Here is a 21,642-nt window from a genome sequence, read left to right as displayed (position 1 = left end):
ACTGTAACTTTTTAAATTCTTTTTATGTAAAATGGATAGAAAGAGATAAAAGTTAATGCAGAGATCACCTGAATATTTTATTGAGCACTAAAACCTGATGGTTCTTAACTCTTTTAGACCTTTCCATTTAAAGGTTGTACTACTATTCATGCTAGTGAAATAGAAAATGATTATGTATTAAAAATCATTAAGGAACTTGCACTCTCCCACCCAAAAAGAGAAGGTAAAAATTATCACATCAAACGGAATAGCTCTATTTCAGAAATACGGGCTGTAAGCACAGAAGGTCTTTGCATACTATTTTTGTGGTAAAAATTGATAGCATTAAGTAAATACGAAATGCTACAGTAATATTGCAATAATGCTATTATTTCATATTTAAATGTGCCATTGGATAAATATAAATTAAGATAGTTTGCCCAGCAAATAATGTTTTTAAGAACTAATTTGGTTTTAAAGTAAGTCAGCTCACTGGGACTACACAGGGGCTAGTGTTCACTACAAGTAATTATAAAATCAGAGGGATATGATTTTCAAGAGTTTGTTAGAGCTAGCAACTCTTATATAGCTTTAATGGTTGCATGATAGCCCAGACTGCTTTGTGGGAGTCTGGGTAGAAGACTCCTAGATAGCCAAACTGTTCTTTAATTTTCATCCTATTCCCACACTTGCTTATGATCTGTTGAGCTTGGGAAGAAGGAAAGAGTTTGAAGAAGCCTAATTTTAAATCATCACAGCTATTTCAAGTCACTTTCTCACATGTCACAGCTTCTGGAATCTGGAATGCTGGTTATGATATTTGCACAACATGAAATAGATTATAATTTACAACTAAAGTTGTTTCTATAACTCTCCTTCCAGATGAGATTGCCTTTGCTCATCCGTCCAAAATTGTCATGGTTTTTTTCTATCCCAGTCTTGCTTACTGTTGTGACAATGGGCAAGTTTTTCAGCAAGCTGTTTTCACAAACAACCTTCTCTTTTGGTTTCCTGATGTCTTGGCTGCAGTCTCTGTCTTTCTTCTCTATTACATTTAGCTCTTTTAATCATAGAGTCCTAGATTCTAAGACCAGAAGGGCACCATCATGATCATTTAGCTTGATCTCCTCCATAACACCAGCCATAGAATTTTATTGCGATTCCTGTTTTAAGTAAAAAAACTTCTGGTTGAGCTAGTGCATATCTTTTATCTGTTTCATTCTTATTCTTTTTCTTGAGTTAGATCAGCAGATGCACTAGAATGAGATCATTACTATTCTTCTAAATAGAATTTGAGCAGAATGAAGCTGCCTAGAAACATATTCCTACTCTCTTTACTGCTCAAAGTGCTATGTGAAAATTGGACTAGTCTCGTAATGGCCCAATATTGTATAGGCTGACAGTTGAAATTTGTGAATCTCTGATTTTCTTTAATAGATGTTTCACCTTATAGGGCAGGCCTATTAAGTACAATTCAAAGTAGCAAGTAACTCCAAACCAAAACCAGTGTTTGCTCCTCATTTGTGCAGTATGTGTGGTATTATATTAAATAAAATCACTTTTGGTGGTGCAACTGAACCATATGATAAATCTAAGACTTACTTAATATAATTTGACAAAATTAAGGCAGTGTTCAAATTATGTGCAAACCTTAATTAAGATTTCTTTTTATTTAAACTGGTCTGAAATGCAGTGTATTTCAGAAACTAATGCTATCATTTAAATGTCAATGCTTGTAAATTCTGTCCTCTTAAAAAAGAGGATAAGTAGTGTTGAAAGTGTGGCCATATTGGTCTCAAATTTAATGTTGTGCTCATGACGGATGAAGAAAATTTTTGAACAGGGGTGAACATGGAAACTATATATACGGCTGAGGAGCAATGTTCCCTCCAATTTTTTCCATCTGTGTGAGGAATAAATTTTATGTGCACCGAGGCATGTACAGATGTGCATCACCAGTAGAAACACATGCGGTCAACTGTGAATGGCTGTGTACACTCTGCTAATCATCTGGGTGGCATTTGAATTTCTCCTATGTGGCTGCCCAAGTGCTCAGCTTACAGGGAGCACTGCTGAAGATCTGTTTACTTCAAAGGTCAGTTGGATCCACAATTGCATAGTAGTCATTCTCTGGAGTAGGGATGTTAATAGGTGGTTATTTAACTGATCGAGTAGTTGATAGGCAGTCCAGCTCAGCCCTAGCTCCTGCAATTTAAAAGGCAGTAGGATCGGGGCAGCCTGGCCTCTACTCTGTTTTAAATTGCAGAGCTGCGGTGGGGTTTGGTCCTGGACCGGTGAGAGCCAGAACCAAGCCAGGCTGCTTGCCCAGCTGGCAGGAAAACCCTACCTGCGAAGCTGCCCCTGGCTCCCATCTCCCTGCAGAGACTCACTGCGGACAGGGACTACTGCCACAAAGCAGCCCCTGTCTGCGGCGACCCGGTTGTAGACAAGGGCTGCTTCGCAGCAGCAGCAGCCCTGTCTGTGGGGAGTCGGGACCTCTGCAGACAGAGGCTGCTTTGTGACAGCAGCTCTTGGCCCTGCCCCGCCCCTCACTGCCTCTGATAGATAACAGGATCAAAGTTTTCATATAGCTCTTTCAAAAATGGAAACAGAAAGGAAACCTAGGGGCTTTACAGTACTTTTTTTTTTTTTCCTGTTCAGCAAGTGATTTGAGACATAGAGTTAATTAGGGGCCTCTTTCTGTAAATGTTCCTTGTATTGAATACTGCTTACTCATCTGAGTAGCCTTATTGACTTCTGTGGGCCTACTTGTTAAGTGAGTAAACTAACATGAGTAATTGCAGAATTTGAAGCTAAGTGGTCTAGACCAAAAATTAAATCAAGGTCTTTTTGTGAACTAAAACAGATAATTCCCAGTGCAAAATTTTAGTTTTCAAAAATCTGCTTTGCAGAAGTGTAAGTAGTATAACCAGAAGAAACTCAATAGATTAATTGCAAGGTATTCAGATGAAGGAAAAGGTTTTATAACTCTGCCATATTAAAATGGGATCCATCTAACAATCATTCTATTAAATTGTGGAATTTTTCTAGAAGCGTGGAAATTTGGAGTTTGAATAAGTATTTTTGTAGTTCCATCCTGATAAATTCCATTTGCAAAATAAGATTAGCTGAGTATATAGCATCCAGTTTGTGTTATGGTTACTTCTAGAAGGAAAAACTATATCTTTGGATGTAGATCTCAGTACAGGTAAGAATATATTCCAACGGGTGCTGTTTCCAGCTTGATATCCCAAATCTAGGCTGTCTCTTAGATTCTGGGTTCCTTTTTGTCCCTACTACTCCAGCAGAAAACACTCCTGTTTGACCAAACAGATCACTAGCTCTTGAGCAGAATTATGGCACACAAGCTTGATAAATTAAGTAGCTTGTTCCTGGGGTTATCCTGCCAGAGTTCATCAGTCTCATTCCTCTGTATCTGTATGATTGTAAGTGGAGTTGTAGACCACCTGCTAAGCGATAAATACTCCCAACAATTACTAAGTCTTCTGTTGAGACCAGTTGATTGCATGAGTCTCTTCAAGAGTGAATAAACCTAAACCCAACATTAGGGAACTTTTAATAAACCACTGAAAGGTTTGATTTTATTGCTGGAGTTCAAGCTTACCCATTTGATAGCTATTGAGCTTGTGAATCTAGGACTACTCAGAATGGAAATGTATCCTTATCTTAGTTCTAAATCTCAGAGTACTGAGTGGCTAGTGGAACATTTGTACTTCTTGAGCAGGCGTGGGCAAATACCAGCCCGTGGGTCAGATCCGGTCCAACAAGATTAGCCCCTGATGGACCCCCCACCACAGTATTTACCTGTGCCTGTGCAGGTATGAGAGATTGCAGCTCCCGTTGGCCATGGATCACCATTGCCAACCAATGGGAGAAACAGGAAGCAGTGTCCCAGTTCACTGATTAAGCGGGTTCCCTGACTGGAGCTTTATGGCCACCGCCGACCTCACTGTCACTGGCGCCACTGCTGCTAGGGGATTTCCCAAATCGTGAATGTAAAATATAGTTAAAATTAACTGCGTTGCACCAATTTATATTCAAATTATCAGTACTTTTCTAGAGCAGTAAGGGTGAACTGAGGTCAGTTAACCTTTTGGCAAGTGGTGGAGGCTGACAAATGTAGTCTTAGCCTATGTTTACCATTAAAATTCTAAAGCAGCATAGTTGCAATGCTGCAGCTACACCACTGTAATCACACAGCGATTGGAGGGGTTTTCCTGTCTTCATAGGTAATTTAGCCCGTTCAGTGGGGCAAGACTTCTGTGAATTTAGCTCTGTTTGTCCCAGGTGTTGCTCAGAAGTTTATATTTGTCACACTGCTGAGCAATGTAGCTGGGTCACCTTAACTTTTAATGTAGACCTGGCCTATATTTAATTATTTAATGTACAGTAATCTGTCGAGTCGGAGGTTTGGGGGAGTACAATTCACACCCGAATATAACAAGTAATCACTTGTTCTTGGATCTCAGTTAGCCTCTGACACAAATTGTTAAATAAGATGGTGTCACCAAAATTTTAGTGTATTTATCCATGTTGGTAACAAGGAAAACCATAAAAAAGAAAGTGCATTGATGCACTTCATCAGTTATGAGCAGTACTAGTTTAATTTTCATCTGATGGGACACTGGTGTTGAGAGTTTCCCCACTATGGAAAAGGGATTATTAAACCATTATCTGTTTAAGTCATGTAAATGTCCACACTACTGCAGTCAATAACAAAAATCCAGCTTTATTTAGCTTTATTTATTATTGTAATATGTAATATTTCTAAAGACCGATGCAATTTTTTATATTGTACTAACTTCTGTTGTGGGAAAGAAAAAGTCTTCACAGAGTTCTTCATGCCTGAGAAAAGGAACCAGAATGTTAAAGCTAAATACAAGGAGGGGCCTACTGTTAAGCAGAAGGTGTTCACACACAACTCTTAATTTCCTCTGTACTGTAATTTTAAATGCTAATAGGCAGTATGGTGTGTTACAATTGTAATAAGCCTTAAAACCAGTGGGTTTTTTTAGTCTGTGGATTTTTTTTTTGTGGCTAGCAGAGTTAGGATTTTAAGTTCTCAAGATCATCTTTGAAGGTATTATGTAGGGTGTTTTTTTGAGTATGAGTACTAAGAGGTCATATTTGGAGAGATTGCTTTGTGAAAACTGTTTGACCATAGGCGATAAACGTATTTTTGTTGATTTATCGTGTGTGTGAGAGAGAGAGAGAGAACAACAGTGTTAGAGTTTAGTGAATGTCTTGTTTCTCCCACATTGTTTTTGTTGGGGCATTTGATGCTCTTGATAAAGTACATCACATGTTGTGAAAGGCGCATAGAGATATCAAGGTATGTCAGGAATATTGTTGGTTTCAGGGCACACTTTCCAGTAATTCCTGCTTCAGGTGGTCTCAGAAGAGGTTGATGTATCAGGAAGCCATTCTGCTGCCAATGGTATAAACCGGGGCTGGGCAAGATGCAGCCCAGAGGCTGGATATGGCCTTCCTAACGCTTCGATCCGGCCTGCAGACTGCATCTGGCTGCTTTCTATTTATAGGCTGTTGCCCATGCCACCGAAGTTCTAGACAGAGGATCTGGCTGATTGATCCAGTTTAAATGGCTCCCTGCTCTCAGTTGCAGTGCTACCCTGCAGGGACCAGGGCTGCAAGCCTTTTAAAAAGCTGCAGCAACCCCAGGTGGCTGCCAGGCAACGCGGTAGTAGGGGAGCTGGGAACTGGAAGCCCTTTGCTATGTTTAATTCAAAGCCTCCAGCCACAGACAACTCTGGTGGAAGGCTAATCCCCAGCCCTGCTCCTTCTGCCCCGGCCCCACTCCTTCCAGGAATGGAGCCGGCCCATGACTACGTACCAAAATCCATTAAGTGGCCCTCTTATGAAAATTATTGCCCACCCCTGGTATAGACAGCATGTAATTGTTATAGAAAGGATGAAATGAAGGAGTTTGTCCATTTTTGAGTGTTGTATATTATTTTGTAGGTATTTGAGACAGGCTGTGCTGGTGGTAATTAGGAAGCAGCGGGTAGAGAATTGTGCGTGGGAGACATGCTATTTCATTGTTATAGCTGTTTCTGACTTGTCACTTTTTGGTTACATTTCTGGATGCTAAGTCAGTGGTTATTCAGTTCTGCCATAAATTATTATGGTACCAAAGCCCAATACAGTACTCAAACAAAACTCTTATTGGTGTAAATGAGAGTTTTGTTGAGTGAGGAGGGTTGAAGAGGTCTCCTTAAATTGTTTCCCATATTACTGACCAGCCTATAATTCAGCCTGAGCATATTTTTCTTCTTTGTAAAAAGACAGGAAGGGGGGGGGAGCACCTTAGAACATCACTTCCTCTCAATGCATGGTTGCCACAGTAACAAATCAAGCACACACACAAAAAACGTGTCAGAGTAAGGTAGATGAAACGGATTAAACTGAATCCACAGATTAAGACAAGTAGGTGAGATTCCTTAATCTGGAAAATTAAGGGTGTGTACTACCAATACTGCTGGGGAATTCAGACTGGATACTTTACCAATTACAGTCAAACTGACTTAGTCTTCCACAGAATTTGAAATAATATTTGGCAACATTTAAACTATACAGTAAATTAATGGTCTGTCAATGTGTTCAGTTTCTGCCTGAGTATATCTGATTAATTCTAGCAGTTAATGTCTCCAATTTGTATACCAAGCAATTTCCTCTGTATTAGTGTACTTTTGGAGATGCTTTGTTCTGAGTACAAGTTGTTAACCAAATTATAGCCTTAAAAATACAGGATTGTGTCTCTTTGATCAAACTGCTTGTACTGTAATGCATGCTTAATCAGAAAGTGATTGGTCTTATAGTGTAGTCTGTATACATTTATTTTGACTTCCTGCTTATTATTTCTCTTGCTGAATAAAATAGTAATATACTTTGTGGCTTTGTTATTTGCAATATGGTATCAAACATTAAACTCAGTGTGTACATGTTCCTGTCAGAAATTCGTCAGCGGACCCCAGCTCAAAGAAATGCCTCTGCAACTACCCCAGTAAGCCCTAAACAGGGATCTCCAAAAGCTCCAAGTCCACTAGCAGCATCTCCTGGTCTGCAAAGGGACACTTCAGCTCCTGGTGGACCTCCAGAAAGAACCGTTGCACCAGCCTTGCAGTCATATGTGTTACCAAGACGTCCTGGATCCCCTGCTACTTCAATGCCTGGAATGGGTAAACAGAGCACTTAATGTTATTTACAGTTTATATTGTTTTCTCTGGTTACCAATAAAACAGGCCATTTTCAGACAGTATGGAAATGGCATTTCATTTGGAAATAGCAGAGCAGTTATCTGATTAAGCAGGAGTTCCATATTCAATTAGCCATAACTCTTTACAGCTGGCACCTTGTGATACTGAAACCTATTGCCTGAGCTCATTTAACTGTTATGGCTTCTTTGTTTAAATGGCAATAAAACTTTGCAGTATTCTGTAGTCAACAGTATAACATACCTTTTTATGTTCATGGTTTAGGAAAGCTCCAGATTTTGTATAAATCAGGTAAAAAGGAAAATGCTTTCAGTATACATTCGTTTCTCACTAAACTCTGCACATACTTTATTATATATCTTGACATTTATTTAAATTTTTATTACAGGCGGGAGATTGATGCAGCGTGAGTTATAGTGTAAAATATTGTGTACCCTAAAAATCTTTTCTGCTAGATAGATGGATTTGTCTAAAAATGAATGGCATGTTAATTTTGTACTGTAGCCTAATAAAAGGGTTTAGCAACAATTGTGATATTTAAAAAATAGTACTTCAAACTATTCACTTCTGAATGGGCCTCTTGTTTGGAGATGCTTTTTTGTAGCTTAGTTTTGGGTCAAAACTTAAAGTGGAATTTCTCCATGATTGCAATTTAATCCATTTACTCAGTTTAAAGTGGGGTTTTTTTTTTTAGCTGTCACGTCTTTTATGTATCCAGTTTGAAGTTTTTGCAGTGATTATTTTAAGTCTTTAGCTTACATTAATAAGATTTTGAGATAATAAAATACATAAGTACACTGATTCTTTATCTCTCTGAATTAGGAGAAATGGGCAATTGAATTTTGAAATGGATTAAACAACTTAGTAGGATAAGATTTTAAACATAGGTTTTTAACTTCTCACAATATTAAGTTCATTTATACCAGTCTCTGACGGTAACAGATTCCATAGAATGATTAGAGAAGGCACTTCAATTATAATACCCTGTTCTTGAACAATCGAGTATTTGAAAATTATCTTTGATGAAACTTCCAATGTTGGTTCTGAGACCAAAAGTGAGGTGTTGGGGACAGTTTTTTTTAGTAAATCCTGATTAGCTTCTTAAGTTACCAAAGTGAAGTTTTCCCACCAATAAATGTATTGCAGTCAGGCAGCTCTACTTAATGGCAGTGTTTAACAAGTTCAGACTTGGCATGTACCTAAAGCATATGCTCCTTGTTGGATTGCTGGAATAATTGGTTAAATGTTTGCTCATATTTCATTATTTAACTGTGTGCAGTTTTCCTTAGCAATATTAAGATGTAAGCATGGGCACATTGAATTAAGTTGTGTTTGTTTGAATTTGCGCTTCCAAGTATAGAATAGCGGAATAGGTATTTAAAGGGTTTATTGCAATGCACAGTTGCTAACTCTTAAGTAAAAAAAAGCTGTTAATGCAAGTTTGTGGTTAATATTTTACATGCACGTTTTAGTAACTGACATGTTTCCCTTGCATGTATGAAGTTTCTGTCTAATACAGTGGTTCCCAGCCTGTGGTCTGTGAACCCCTGGGGGTCCATGATGGTACTGTAGATGGTCCAAGGAAAATTTAGGAAAGGAAAGGAAAAGTAAGGATTGAGCCTACCATGGGAGTGGAACTTTCCGCCAGGAAATTCTTGCCTGGGGCTCACAATTTGCAACCAGCTGCATGCATGCTGCCTCCCGTCCTTGGGATGAGATCTTTATACCATAGGAGGCACCATCTGCCCTCCTGTCACCTGCTGTGCTTCCATTTATGCTCCAGCCCTCTTCCCCACTCCTTACTTTTCTTTTCTTTCTCTCTCTTTTTTTTTTTTTCCTCTTCCCCAGGACTCCATGCCTAGCCAAGGGTGGAGTGCTGGGGTAGGAGCTGCCTTTGGCCTCAAGAACCCCCTCACCATATCCTCTGTGGATGGGCAGGGTGGGAGCTGAGGAAGCAGTGTAGGCCAAGAGACGTGCTGGCTGCCACTTCTTGCCGCTCCACTTGGGGGGAGAGGAGGGAGAGATCCGTAAAATTTTAACATATTGAAAAGGGGTCTATATGCTCAAAAAGCTTGGGAACCACTGGAATAATATACACCACACATGTAAGTATAAATCCAAAGACATGGTTTCTACACTAACCTTGACGTTTCACACAAAGTATTCACAATTTATATATATGAAAAATAAGTGAATCATTTTAGTTTTATATACAGATTGAACCTCCTTGGTCCCCTTGGGACCTTATTGGTCCCGAACCAAGGAATTTGGTGGACTAGGGGAGGTCAATGCTGGCCCCTCCACTCCTGGTCATTGGCCCCCAGCCATCAGTTCTTCCACTTCCCAGGGGAAAAGGGGCTCCCCTCCATTTCACCATTCAGCTGCTGCTAGCTCCTGGGCACTGCGCTTCTGCTCCTCCATCCTGTTGGGCTCTGCCTTTCTCAGGTCCAACAATATTCTTAGCCCCTGCTTTTTCCCCCGTGAATGCTCCTGGAGCACCCACTGATGATGCTGGACCAGGGGTATTGCTTGACTAGGGAAGTTTAGAATACAGAAGTTCAACCTTGGTATCTATCCGGGGTGGGCAATAATTTTTGATCAGGGTCCACTCCAAGTTTTTGGAAAACGGTCAAGGGCTGCACTTCTCAATAGAGGGGATGTGGGATTTGGGACAGTGGTTGGGTGCAGAAGGGAGCTTGGAGTAGGAGATTGGGGTGCAGGAGAGGTTGTGGGATCTGAGGGTGTTTAGGTAAAATAAGGGATTGTGACCTTAGGTAGGGGATTAAAGTGCTGGATCCGGTAGGGAATAGGGGGTGCAGGAGTTAATTTTGACCTGGAGGAGGGGTGTAACGGGGTGCAGGAACTGGGAGGGAATTGTAATCTGTGGTGGTATGCAGAGGATTTGAGTGGTGACCTAGGATAGAGGCAAGTGATGACAAGGGCGAGGGAGTTGAGAATTGGGTAGGATTAGGGTGCAAGAGGCAGGGACTGAGGTACCAGAGGCAGGCTCTGTCTGGGAGTCATTTATCTTAGATGGCTCCCAACTAGCAGTCCAACAAGATCCCTGAGCCAGGCCTCCTTCAGCAGCAGCAGCAGCCCCAGCCACATGGGTTCCATCCATGTGCTGCTCAGGGCCACACATCTCTGGGGGGGCAAGAGACTGCATGCATTCCTCTACTCCCAGGACAATCATCACAGCTGGGACCTGTTTTGAACAGCTGGCAGCTCCGTCTATGTGCTGAATAACCCTGGCGGGGGTTGAGTTTGCTTGCTCTGTTGCCCCCAGTGACGATGATTGGCCTAGGGGGAGGGAAGTGTACAAAATCTCCCCCACACACACTGCCAGGAGCACACGTGCATAGAGGGAACCATCAGCCATTTTGAACATGCCTTGCACCTCTGGCGGGCGTGGGGAGGAGACGTCTTACACTATCCCACCCCCAAGGTAATTGGGACACTGGGGGGTAGAGAAGCACGCAAAGTCTCTTGCCCTAGCCCCCTCTGTGAAGGCAGGTTGCAGGCCAGTTCAAATGGCTTGGTGGGCTGGATGTGGCCCATGGGCTGTCTCATGCCCACCTGTGGTATATATTGTTACAGACGTAGGACAACTGGCTACAATAGTTTGGTGAAGGTTAGACATACCGGGAGCTGGGTGAATGCTTTTCTGTTTCCTGAATTAACTGCCAGAGACTGTTACTACGTAAACAACGCAGGTAATTCAGAGCTTGCTTGAAGCAGCAGGCTAATCAGGCACCTGCAGCCAATTATGGTCTACTGGGTTACTTCAAAAGGTTTCCCCTCAGATAAGGGAGAGAGAGAAAAGTGAAGGATTGAGGGGAGGAAGTGTGTTGTTGAGAACTGAGGAAGGAAAGAGTGTTTGTGCTGAAGCAGGCAAGATTCATTCAGGTACGAGGGAGAAGATGCTAAGAGTGTTTGGGGAAGTGGCCCAGGGAGAAGACTGCTATATTGGGGCTAGAGGAAAAAGCCCGTCAGTTGCCAAGGGATTCCCTCAGTCCTCCCCATACCACTGAAAAGTTTGCTCCTGGAAAGGGAGGCCAGGATTATAGAGGGGTTCCACCCCGGAAGCTTTGTCTTTGCAATGAGGAGACTGGCTCAGTAAGTTGTGAGACTGGCCTCTAGAAAAGATAAAAGGCAGTGTGGAAGGTCATAGTGAGTCTCTGATGTATATAATAATGGCCTAGAAGCACAGGACCCATGGGGCACCGCTGGAGCTTTGTCACAATATATATAATGTATATATTTTTTCTATATATAAAAAATTAAACTATTCACTTATTTCTCCAATACAGAAACTGTGTACAGTCTGTGTAAAATGTCAAGGTTACTGTGGAAATCATGTATTTGGATTTCCTGACTTCTAGTGACTGTACAGTCTCAGCCATGTTTTAATCTAAACTAAATTCAGTATTGGAATAAATATCTTGCCACCTTAGTGTATGCATCACTTGCAGCAAATATGAATAGACTTAATTATCTCTAAAATAAGAATATTCATTCTTTTTTATTACTGTATTTTGCAGAAGAGAGTCAATTTAACATATACCACAACAGAGCTTCCATATGTTTGAAAATTAATAATCAGCAGGTAGTTGAGAGTTTGCCAAGGTTTGCAAAAATGACCAGTCTTCCTACAATGATTGCTTTTGATGTTTTATATTAATTACAGTGTCCATAGCAGCATGAAGACTAAGAAACATGGGTCTGAGTTATTAGTATGCAAGTTATTGAAGATGTTCTTGACGCACACGTTCTCCTATTAATATTCTAGGTTTCTTTATATATTTCTCTTCATTGACTATTAACATGGAGCATTTAATTCTGCTTGCAGTATGAAGTGTTATGGAGGGTCTTATAATACTCTAAATGGAGGACTGAATTTTTCAAGTGTTGTTACTAGAATATTTTAAGTATTTGGTTTCTTTTCTTCCAGACTATAGTATGCCATCAGTGTAGTCTAAAATCTTTGCATTTACTCCTGTATTCACTTGTTCCCTCTCCTTTTTAATGGGAAAATTTGTCTAGGTGAACATAAACCAGTGGTTCTCAAACTTTTTGTACCGGTGACCCCCTTCATACAGCAAGCTTCTATGTGACATTCCCCTCCTTATACATTTTTATGTTTACCATGATTTTGAAGTGATGTTTGTATATTTGTTAATGTCACTTTTCACAAGAGGCTAGCATAGACTTCACAGCAGACTTCTTAGCTAGCTGGGAGGCTGTGAAAAGCAGTATTAAGAAGCAGACAAATACCATTTTTCACAGCAGACTAAGCATCCTGTTGCCTCCCTTTTTTCTGTGCTACTGCTAGAAGCGGAGCTGCCATTAGATCTGGATGGTGGAATATGGTCCTGCTGACCCTGACCCTGCCCCCCCCCTTCAATTGCTTCTTACTGCCTGTGATGGCTGCTAGAACTTCTCATTACTGAGGCAGCCTTGAGTGTTTGTTTCTCAAAGTTTAATGTAAATAATTTTAGTAATTTATTAGTTTAGATCGGAGTGGGCTGTAACTCCAAGAATTTAGTAAGTGGTCAAGGGCCGCACTCTTCCATGGTATTAGTGGAAGATGTGAATGGTCTGGGAATGGAGGTTGGGTGCAAAAGGGAGCTTGGGATAGGGGATTATGGTGCAGAAACAGGTGTGAGGCCTGGGAGGGAGTTTGGGTGAAAGAGTCAGTTTTGATCTTGGGAAAGGGATTAGGGTGCAGGATATGGGAATGGGCATAGGTGCAGGAGCTGGGGTGCAGAGGGTTTGAGTTGTGATCTGGGGCAGGGATACAGGAGAGGGACAGAGGGTTGGAGGAAGGGAGGGGTTGCCAGGTGCAGGCTCTGGCTGGGATGCACTTATGGACAGCAGCTCAACAGGACCATCGCTTCTGCATACCACTCAAAGCAGCTGACTGTCGGGGACATGTGTTCTCTGTATGCTGCATGCCTGTGTGGGAGAGGAGGGAAGGGGGGAAAGGAAGGTGTCTCTCTGTGTTGTCTCTGGCATAAGCACAAGCTTCTTCCCTGTGTTTCCAGATAAGTTTTCCTTCTTTGTTGAGGAATGGAATACTATAGCTCGAGCCTCCCTATAAGCAGCTCTGGAAGCTGCTGACTCCACAGCCAGATCACATGCCATGATGCTCAGTGTGTAGGAGCTCCTGGTTGCAATATCAGGACTTCCTCAAGAAGTGAATCACTCCATTAAGGCCCTCCCTTTTGAGAGTTTCTTGCTCTTCTCAAAGAAAATGGATGCTAGGCTGCACAGCCTTAAGGACTCCCAGGCAACCATGAGTTCCTTTGTCTGTATGTACTGAAGTGCAACGAAACAGTACAGACTACAGCAGCCCAGATGTTTGTTCCCTCAGACCAGCCAGTCAGGACTAATGGAGAAGGAATAGATCAGCCGTTTCCACGTGCTGGTCCGTGGAATGGTGCTGGACCATGAACTGCTGGCTGCCATGCCCATGCTATCTGCTCTGGGGTTCATGGCTGGCAGCTGCTATAGCTGAAGCCAGCTGTTCATGACAACTCAGGGAAGGGGCTGGAGTACATATTTTGGTGGACCGGTACCATTTTATTTGCATATTCGTTGCATAATGAATGTGCAAATATGCAAATAAAATGTTACTGGTCCACCAAAAGTTTGTGAATGGGTTTGCCACTCTGCAGTATAAAAATGTTTGGTAATTACTGAAATCAAGGTTTTAGGCAAAGGTCTCCTACTCCATTCTCCTAAGCAGGGGAGGGCTATTAGGCTCTATCAGAACTATGGGGTTATCAACTATACAATTATCTCAGTTTCATTGCAGTCAAGTTATTCTTCTGCCAGTGTTCTGCCTACACTGTATGCAAATATGAGATGTATGGCATACTCTGGCTTTCTACATATAAAGGACCAAACCATTCTTGTAGATCCACTCTGCTGTTTATAATGATAGCAGAAATGTTGAAAGGTCTCATTTCTGCACAAAGAATTATACATGAAGTCATCCACAGTGAGAAGACATGTTATACCTTAACAAACATTCAACTCCCCCGGGATAACCTGACAGCTTACTCTACAAGATTCCAAGCCTCTTCTGCTGCTTTCTTTGCACAGGTACCAATTCAGGATATACATAGGGCAGCAACCTAGGTGCTAGTTTATATGTTTACCATGCACCATGCCATTACAGAACAGGTCAGAGACAATGCCAGCTCTGGCTGGGCTGGGTTAGGCCAGGTCTACACTAGATGTGGAAGGTTGGCTTCAGGTACGCAGCTCTGCAATATAAAAAGTATTCTACCTAGCTGGAGTCAGCTTACTTTAAGCCAAGCTTGGAGGTGTCCCCACAGTGGGGGAGTACAGGGGCTGTTTGGAGCTGCCCTCTGTTCAGTTTATGGGTTTACTTTACCAGAAGGTTAATCTCCGGCATGGTGAGTGAAGATGTGCCATCAGTGTCAGCCTGTCCTTGATGTCTCAACTCACCTTTGGGTCAACTGCTTGAGTCACCTACATTGGAATGGATATGTGCAAGCACTTAAAGAAGAAAAAACCTGATACTAATCTTTCTGTAACTGTTGTTCTTCGATATGTGTTGCACATATATCCATTGCAAAACCCATCCTCTAGTCTCTCTTTGGAGGTGGTCGGTAAGAAGAAACCAAAGAAGGGTAGGGTCTTCAGGGCTTGATACCTGCACTATGAGCATGTGGTGCCAGAGGCTGGTAGAACTCACCAACGGATATTACTAAGGGAAAAGTTTCCAGCACCTGTGCTCAGGATGTACAAATATCTACATTAGAAAGGACGTGTGCTACTCATCTCAAAGAACAACTAGAGAAAGGTTAATAACACTTTTTTTTTTAAACACAGTTTTTGTTCCCAACTGTACCATTGCTAGGATGACCTTGTGGCAGTTGCTTAATTTCCTTGTCTGAGAATTCTTGTGTAATGTATACAATTGAGATTGGAAAACTTGCCAGATGCTAACTTATACTGGGATTTCAACCAGGAATAGTATTTGGACTTGGATTTATGATAGTTTTTTTAGATCAACCTAAGGATAGCAAGTGCATGAGCAAATCTGAAGCTGTTGCTTTAAATTTTCATCCTTGTAGTTAACATGAGGTGTGTATGGTCTTCAGCATGACTGGAATCTTTTGTCAAGCAGTGTACTTTAAAAAAAATACATATATAATTAGAGAGAGAGAGAGAGGACTTCAGATCAGGTTGGAGAACCCATCTATGCCACGTATAGATTCAGGATATATGGTTCTGGAAAGAGTCTTCATTTGATGTCAGTATGCTGTAACTCCATGGCCATTCACCTATCTCAGCAGCTGGTACTTTGATACGTGGCCAACCATGAGCTATCACTAAAGGACTCCATTCTCAAGCCTGTATTCCATAGGTGAGGCTTGATACAGACTGTTTGCCACCAAGAAGGTGCACATGCCTCCATACACCTTTAATCAGAGATTTTGGTAGCAATGCCTGTTAGGCCTTCACATGCCTGTTAGGCCTTTACACCTCCTCAAGTTCTGTACCAAAGATGGATAGGGCAGCACAGACAAACAATCTCAATTCCGTCTTAGCTGCCTTCAGCCAGAGACAGTCTGGAAAGTTCCTGTTTGCCTGTTTGTTAGTATTTAGTTGTATAGTTAGACTAGGCTTAGTACCTTTAGAGTTGGAAAATATGTTCAAGTTTTTTCTTTAATTTTCCTTTCTAAAGCAAATGAAAACAAACTCCCTGACACAGAACTGGGAGCCTGCCACATATTCAGCATTTCCAGGGAAATACTCCTATATTAGGGATCCATGGGGTGTGTACATGAAGCTCAGGTTATACCCTTACCAAACATTACACAGAAAATTTTAATAAGGTCATAAAAGCAATGAGAGGGAAATAAGTGGGCATATCTTAGCAGGCCATGCAAGTGCAAGGAATATAAGGAATTAATAGGAAGAATAGATAATTTATGAGTTAATATCACAGAATTGGCGGGATAAGTCTTATGACTAGAATATTGGTGTAGGGGAGTATAGCTTTTTCAGGAAGGGGGGGAAGGAGGTCATGTTACATTATATGTCAATAATATACACCTTTTCTTCTGAGGTCCAGAAGGAGGTGAAATGTAGACCAGTTGAAAGTCTTTGGGTAAAAGTAAAAGGTGAAAAAACAGAAATGATATATCATGGTATGGGTCTATTGTAGACTACCAAATCATGATGAAAAAATATTCAAAACCCATGACCTGGTGGTAATAGAAGACTTCAATTATCTAGACATCTGTTGGAAAAGTAAAACAGCAAAACACAAAATAAGTTCCTGGAATATATCGTGGGCAACTTTTTGTCCCAGAAAGTGGACACAGCTATTTTAGACCTGGTTTTAACCAACATGGATGAATTGGTAGTAAATATGAAGAAAGAAGGCAGTTTGGGTGAAAGTGGTTGTTAAATGATAGCTTTCACGGTTCCTAAGCAAAGAAAAGTGAGAGGACTTAAAAAATTGGACTTATCAGACTCGAGGAACTGATAGTTAAGGTCCCATGGGAAGAAATCTAATAGAAAAAAGGAGTGCAGGAGAACTAGCAGTTTCTCAATGCGATAATCTCACAGGCACCACTAGAAAACTGTGCTGCTATGAAGGAATCCTAGGAATAATAATAAAAAGTCAGCATGGCTCCGTCAGGAGTCCTTTAATGACTGAAAAATCAAAAGGGAATAAGTGGAAAACATTGGCAAATTGCTGAGGATGAATACAAAAGGCTAGCATAAGCATGTAGGTACAAAATCAGAAAGGCTAAGGCACAAAATGAGTTACACCTAGCAAGGGACATAAAAGGCAATAAGAAGAGGTTCTTTAAAATCATTAGCAGCAGGAGAGACTCAGGATAGATAGTATAGTTTCTTTACATGACAAGAAAGGAGAGCTAATAACTGATGATCTCAACTATGCTGAGATGTTTAATGTGCATTTTGTTTCTGTTCACAAAAAAGTTTGTGAGCAAATGCTTAACACATTTAATATTAATAGGAGAAATGAATATAAGTCAAAATAAGGAAAGTACAGGGAAATAATATTTTGATAACTTAAAAAGTATTAAAGTTGGCCAGAGCCCAATGAAATTCATCTTAAGATGCTTCTGAAATTGCTGACATGAAATGAAACATCCTTAACTGTTTCCAATTATCTTTGAGAACTACTGGTGGATAGGTGAGGCCCCAAAGGACTGGAGAAGAGGAAATTAAGGCTAGGTCTACACTGGGGGGTGGGTGGCGGAGAGGGGAGGTCAGTTTAAGGTACACAACTCCAGCTACATAAATAACGTAGCTGGAGTTGATGTACCTTAAGCCAAGCTTGGTGCTATCTCTGCAGTGGGAGGTTGTCAGCCGACGGTCAGGGCAGTGTGTGTGTGTATGTTTCCGAGAAAAGGTTTAACGTCCGTGCCTTTACTGCTAGGACCGGGGTCCCATCGCAGAGGGTGGCCAGCAGGCCAACAGACGCCCCGTTATATAGGAAGAGCTTATTACATCTTAGATTTCAGCTGCTAGAATTTCATAATTCCTTCACAGCGGGCAGCCTTGAGGAAAGACTGAAAGATGCCCCAGTGGGTCCTGTCACCTGGGAGTGACACAGATCCAAACGCCCAAGCTCTTCCTATAACTGTCCCTTTAGACAGGCTGAAGTTCTTTTAAATTGTGCTTGGTTCTGTTACAGCAACTGAAGGAGTCAGGTTAAAGCTTAAACAGTTACAGGTTTATTGAGGAAGCTTATAAATCATATGGTTACAATGGCTATTGCTCTATTTCTTAACTATTAGCAAAATATAGGTCTTAAAAATGGTTACAAAGAAGATAAAGATAGAAAAATAGAAATAATGGTACCAAGTAACAGCTTACTCTTTCTATGTGTACACTTAAGACAGAGGACCACATCCAGGTACCATTTTTACCCCCTTCTGTGCCTCTCGACTCCAGCATGTCAGGCCAGGGCCGGTCCCTCAATTCCTAGGAAAGACGAAAATACGAGGTGGGCGTCCCCATAGAACCTCGGGAGGTCAAACACCTAACCCGACCAGCAGGTAGAGGGTAGAATGACACTCAAAGTGAGTGTGTGCTGGGCCCATCTTTTATAATCATGAGGTCACGTATTTCTCTTTCTTATCTGTCATGCCAATTGATGCTGGTCTGTCTGCTGTGAGACCAGTTCTTACAAGGGAGTTGTGAACTTAATTTACACTTGTAAGAGAGATTTGAGGTGATTAAATTTTGAAGTACAGGACATTGTTTTCTCAGTGGGAAATTCCTCTTCCTGGGACTGTGTGTGTTCGAATCAACATAGGTGCCAGCCGCAGCCTCGAGGCCAGCTTATTGACTTAGCTGCTCTCTATCCACATATCTGTGTTTCAGCTTCTCAGGATCAGATGAGCCAGCATAGACTATGCTGATATTATTGCTCCTTCTCTGCCCTGTGCTTCAGAGAGGCAAATAAGATGGATGATGTGGAGGCAGGCTGTCTGGCCACAGAGGTTGATGAGACAAAATGCTTCCATCAACTTCCCTTACTCCTTGCAACAGCAAGAAATACCAGCACCATGCTGACGATTTAGCATGTCTTTACTAATTTTCTAAATTGAACCCCGGAAGATTGATTTCCAGATCATTGATCCTTCAATAAGTGGAGATGTGGCCTAAGTATATATAAAAAGGGGAACAAAGAGGACTGGAAGGAATTTATAGACCATTCTGATACCTGGAAAGATACTGAAACAAACTATTAAACAAACAATTTGTAAGTCCCACTGATAATAGAAAGGTGTCTTTGCTGAGAACAAATCATGCCAAACCAGCTTGATTTTCTTTGATATGGTTAATGGTCTTACTGGATGATGGGGGGGGGGGTCTGGTACTATTCACTATTTTCACTGATGATTTTATAAGCACGCTCTCCATTCCATTGATTATTGGAACAGAGAGCCTGCTTATAAAATTTGCAGATGACACCAAGCTGACATGGGTTGTAAGCACTTGTAAGGATAGGGTTAAAATTAAAATGGCATAGACTAATTAGAAACTTATTCTGAAATAAACAAGATTCAATTTAATAAAGACGATTGCAAAGGACTACATTTAAGAATAAAAAATGCATAACTACAAAATGGGAAATGGCTCTCTAGATGGTAGTAATGCTGAAAAGGATCTGTGGGTTATAGAGGACCACAAATTGCACAGGAGTCAATGTAATGCATCTTCAAAAATGGCTAATAAAAAAGGTAGTTATCTTGCTTTACGCAGTACTGGTGAGACCTCAGTTGGAATACCAATTCTGGGTACGGTACGTTAGGAAAGACATGGATAAATTTGAGAGATTCTAAAGGAAAGCAACAGAAAGCTTAGAAAACCTGATCTCTTAGGAAAGCGTTTAAAAAATTGGTTACTTCCTGAAAAAAAGAAGACAGAGGAAGTGTTAATAAGTATTAAAATGTTAAGGATTGTTAAAGAGGTGTTCACTTGTTCTTCATATCTGCTGAAGGTAGGACAAGTAGTAATGTGCTTAATCATTAGTAAGGGAGATTTAGGTTGAATATTAGGAAATCCTTTCTAACTATAAGGGTAGTTAAGTTCTGGGATAGGTTACCAAGGAAGGTTATGGTTGTAGGCTATTAAGAATAAGTTGTACAAACACTTATAAGAGATGGTCTAGGATGGTTTACATTGTGCTGCTTCATTGTCATGACCTCTTAATGTCCTTTCCTGCCCAGCCTATGATACAGGCTGAACCTCTGTAGTCCATCACCTCAGGATCTGACCAGTGCTAAACTAGAGAATTTGCTGAACCGTGGGAGGTCAATATTGTAGTCAATGGATCTCTTTATTTTGCTGAGGCGAATAAAAGGAACAACTCTTGCAATGCTGCTTAATGATGTATGGCCATACTGAAACACCTTTATGTAAGCTTACACCTAGCCAAGGCTTATCAACTCTCTTTATAACAAAGTGTTAGTATTTGTATACAATTTTACTGTATTGACATAAGGAAATAAGTAGATAAAACATAAAAATCATGCTTACACATAGCAGCATTGCCAACACTTCCACAGCCTGTGTCTCTTTAGGGGTAATTTAGTGCTAAATAACACAGAAACTGAGAACCAGGACTACTGCCTGTAAGCAAACTTTACAGGACTGCGGGAAATTTGGCCACACCTACGATAAGCAGACCTCTGCTGACTAAAATCATTCCGGACCATGGATGTTGCCAAACCAGAGTATGCCGGACTAGCGAGGTACAACCTGTACTCTGATTACACCCTTGATTTGGCAGCTAAATAAAATGCCAGATTTGAGAGACCAGTTACTTAGCCAACTATACCTCCGGTTTTCCTATCTACATCACTGAGGGTGTGACTGCACTGCAGCCTTACCTAATTGGATAGCTTATTTTGAGGTAATTTCAAAATAGCTTTTTTTATTTGTTTCTACACAGCACCAGATTTCGAAATAAAGTGCTATTCTGAAAAGTCCCTTAACCCTCATGGAATGAGGGTTACAGGGACACCGGAAAATCATGCTTATTTAAAAATCTATTTCAAAATAATGGGCTGCTTTAAAGATGCTGAATAGCTATTTCGGGATATTTCCAGTATCCTGAAATAGCTCCACAGTGTCGACATAGCCTTAGAAGTGTTAACCAGTCACCATAAATGGGGTCTACATAGATAAAGACTTGAATGGTTACATTTCAGCAACTGTGCTGCTTCAAAAGTTGTTTGTGCAAATCGCATGAGCTGCTGTCCATGCCCACTCTGTTGGAAACTTTTTCCTGGGATTTTGAATTAGTGAATGAACAGAAGCGGTTAGATCCACTCTGCCCTATATTTGCTTGGGTGGGACTGTAGAGCAATAAGACATGCAGCATGCAGGCATTGCTCTCGATGGATGCTGCTGAGCAAAACAATTTGATATTGTGCCTAGGCAAGAGTCTTTGGTACAATAAGTAAGATCAACACAAGACAAAACATCTTGAACCACAGTTATTGTGTGGTAACTGGTTTACACCTCACTCTGCCAGCAAGTTCTTGCTTCTGACTGCTGCAAGATGGTAGTGGGAAGGGAAGAAAAGTCTGTCAATTTAGTTTTGAGTTGCCCTCCTCACTATGTATAATTCTTGTGCTTGTTTGTTTTCATGTGTCCTTCCTAAAGGTACAACATGTAATTAACATGATTCTTCCATATATTGTGTTCTGTTTAGGTTCTCATACAGCCCTCATTATTGCAGTATCTGAGAGTTCTTTGAGAGAGAAGTCCCTGGGGTGCTCCACAGTAGGTGTACGTGTACCTCAGAACCTCAGAGCAGATTTTTGATAGCAGTGCATTGGGGCAGACTGCAACAATGCTATGCTGGCCTCAGATG

At 41.1% G+C, this 21,642-nt stretch overlaps 1 protein-coding gene across 5 annotated transcripts in view; it reads left to right on the top strand.

Annotated features, from left to right (window-relative positions):
• The window catches only part of LNPK (lunapark, ER junction formation factor), a 125,262-nt gene that overhangs the window by 54,372 nt on the left and 49,248 nt on the right, over nucleotides 1-21,642 (top strand). For all 5 annotated transcript variants that reach the window (XM_075933689.1, XM_075933686.1, XM_075933691.1 and 2 more), the window contains exon 9: nucleotides 6,972-7,196. In XM_075933689.1, coding sequence (XP_075789804.1) covers nucleotides 6,972-7,196 — 225 coding nt within the window. The remainder of the gene's footprint in view (nucleotides 1-6,971; nucleotides 7,197-21,642) is intronic.

This window comes from Pelodiscus sinensis, chromosome 7 (assembly GCF_049634645.1).
Source record: "Pelodiscus sinensis isolate JC-2024 chromosome 7, ASM4963464v1, whole genome shotgun sequence".
NCBI lineage: Eukaryota > Metazoa > Chordata > Testudines > Trionychidae > Pelodiscus > Pelodiscus sinensis.
This window is presented reverse-complemented; position numbering and strand designations above follow the sequence as displayed.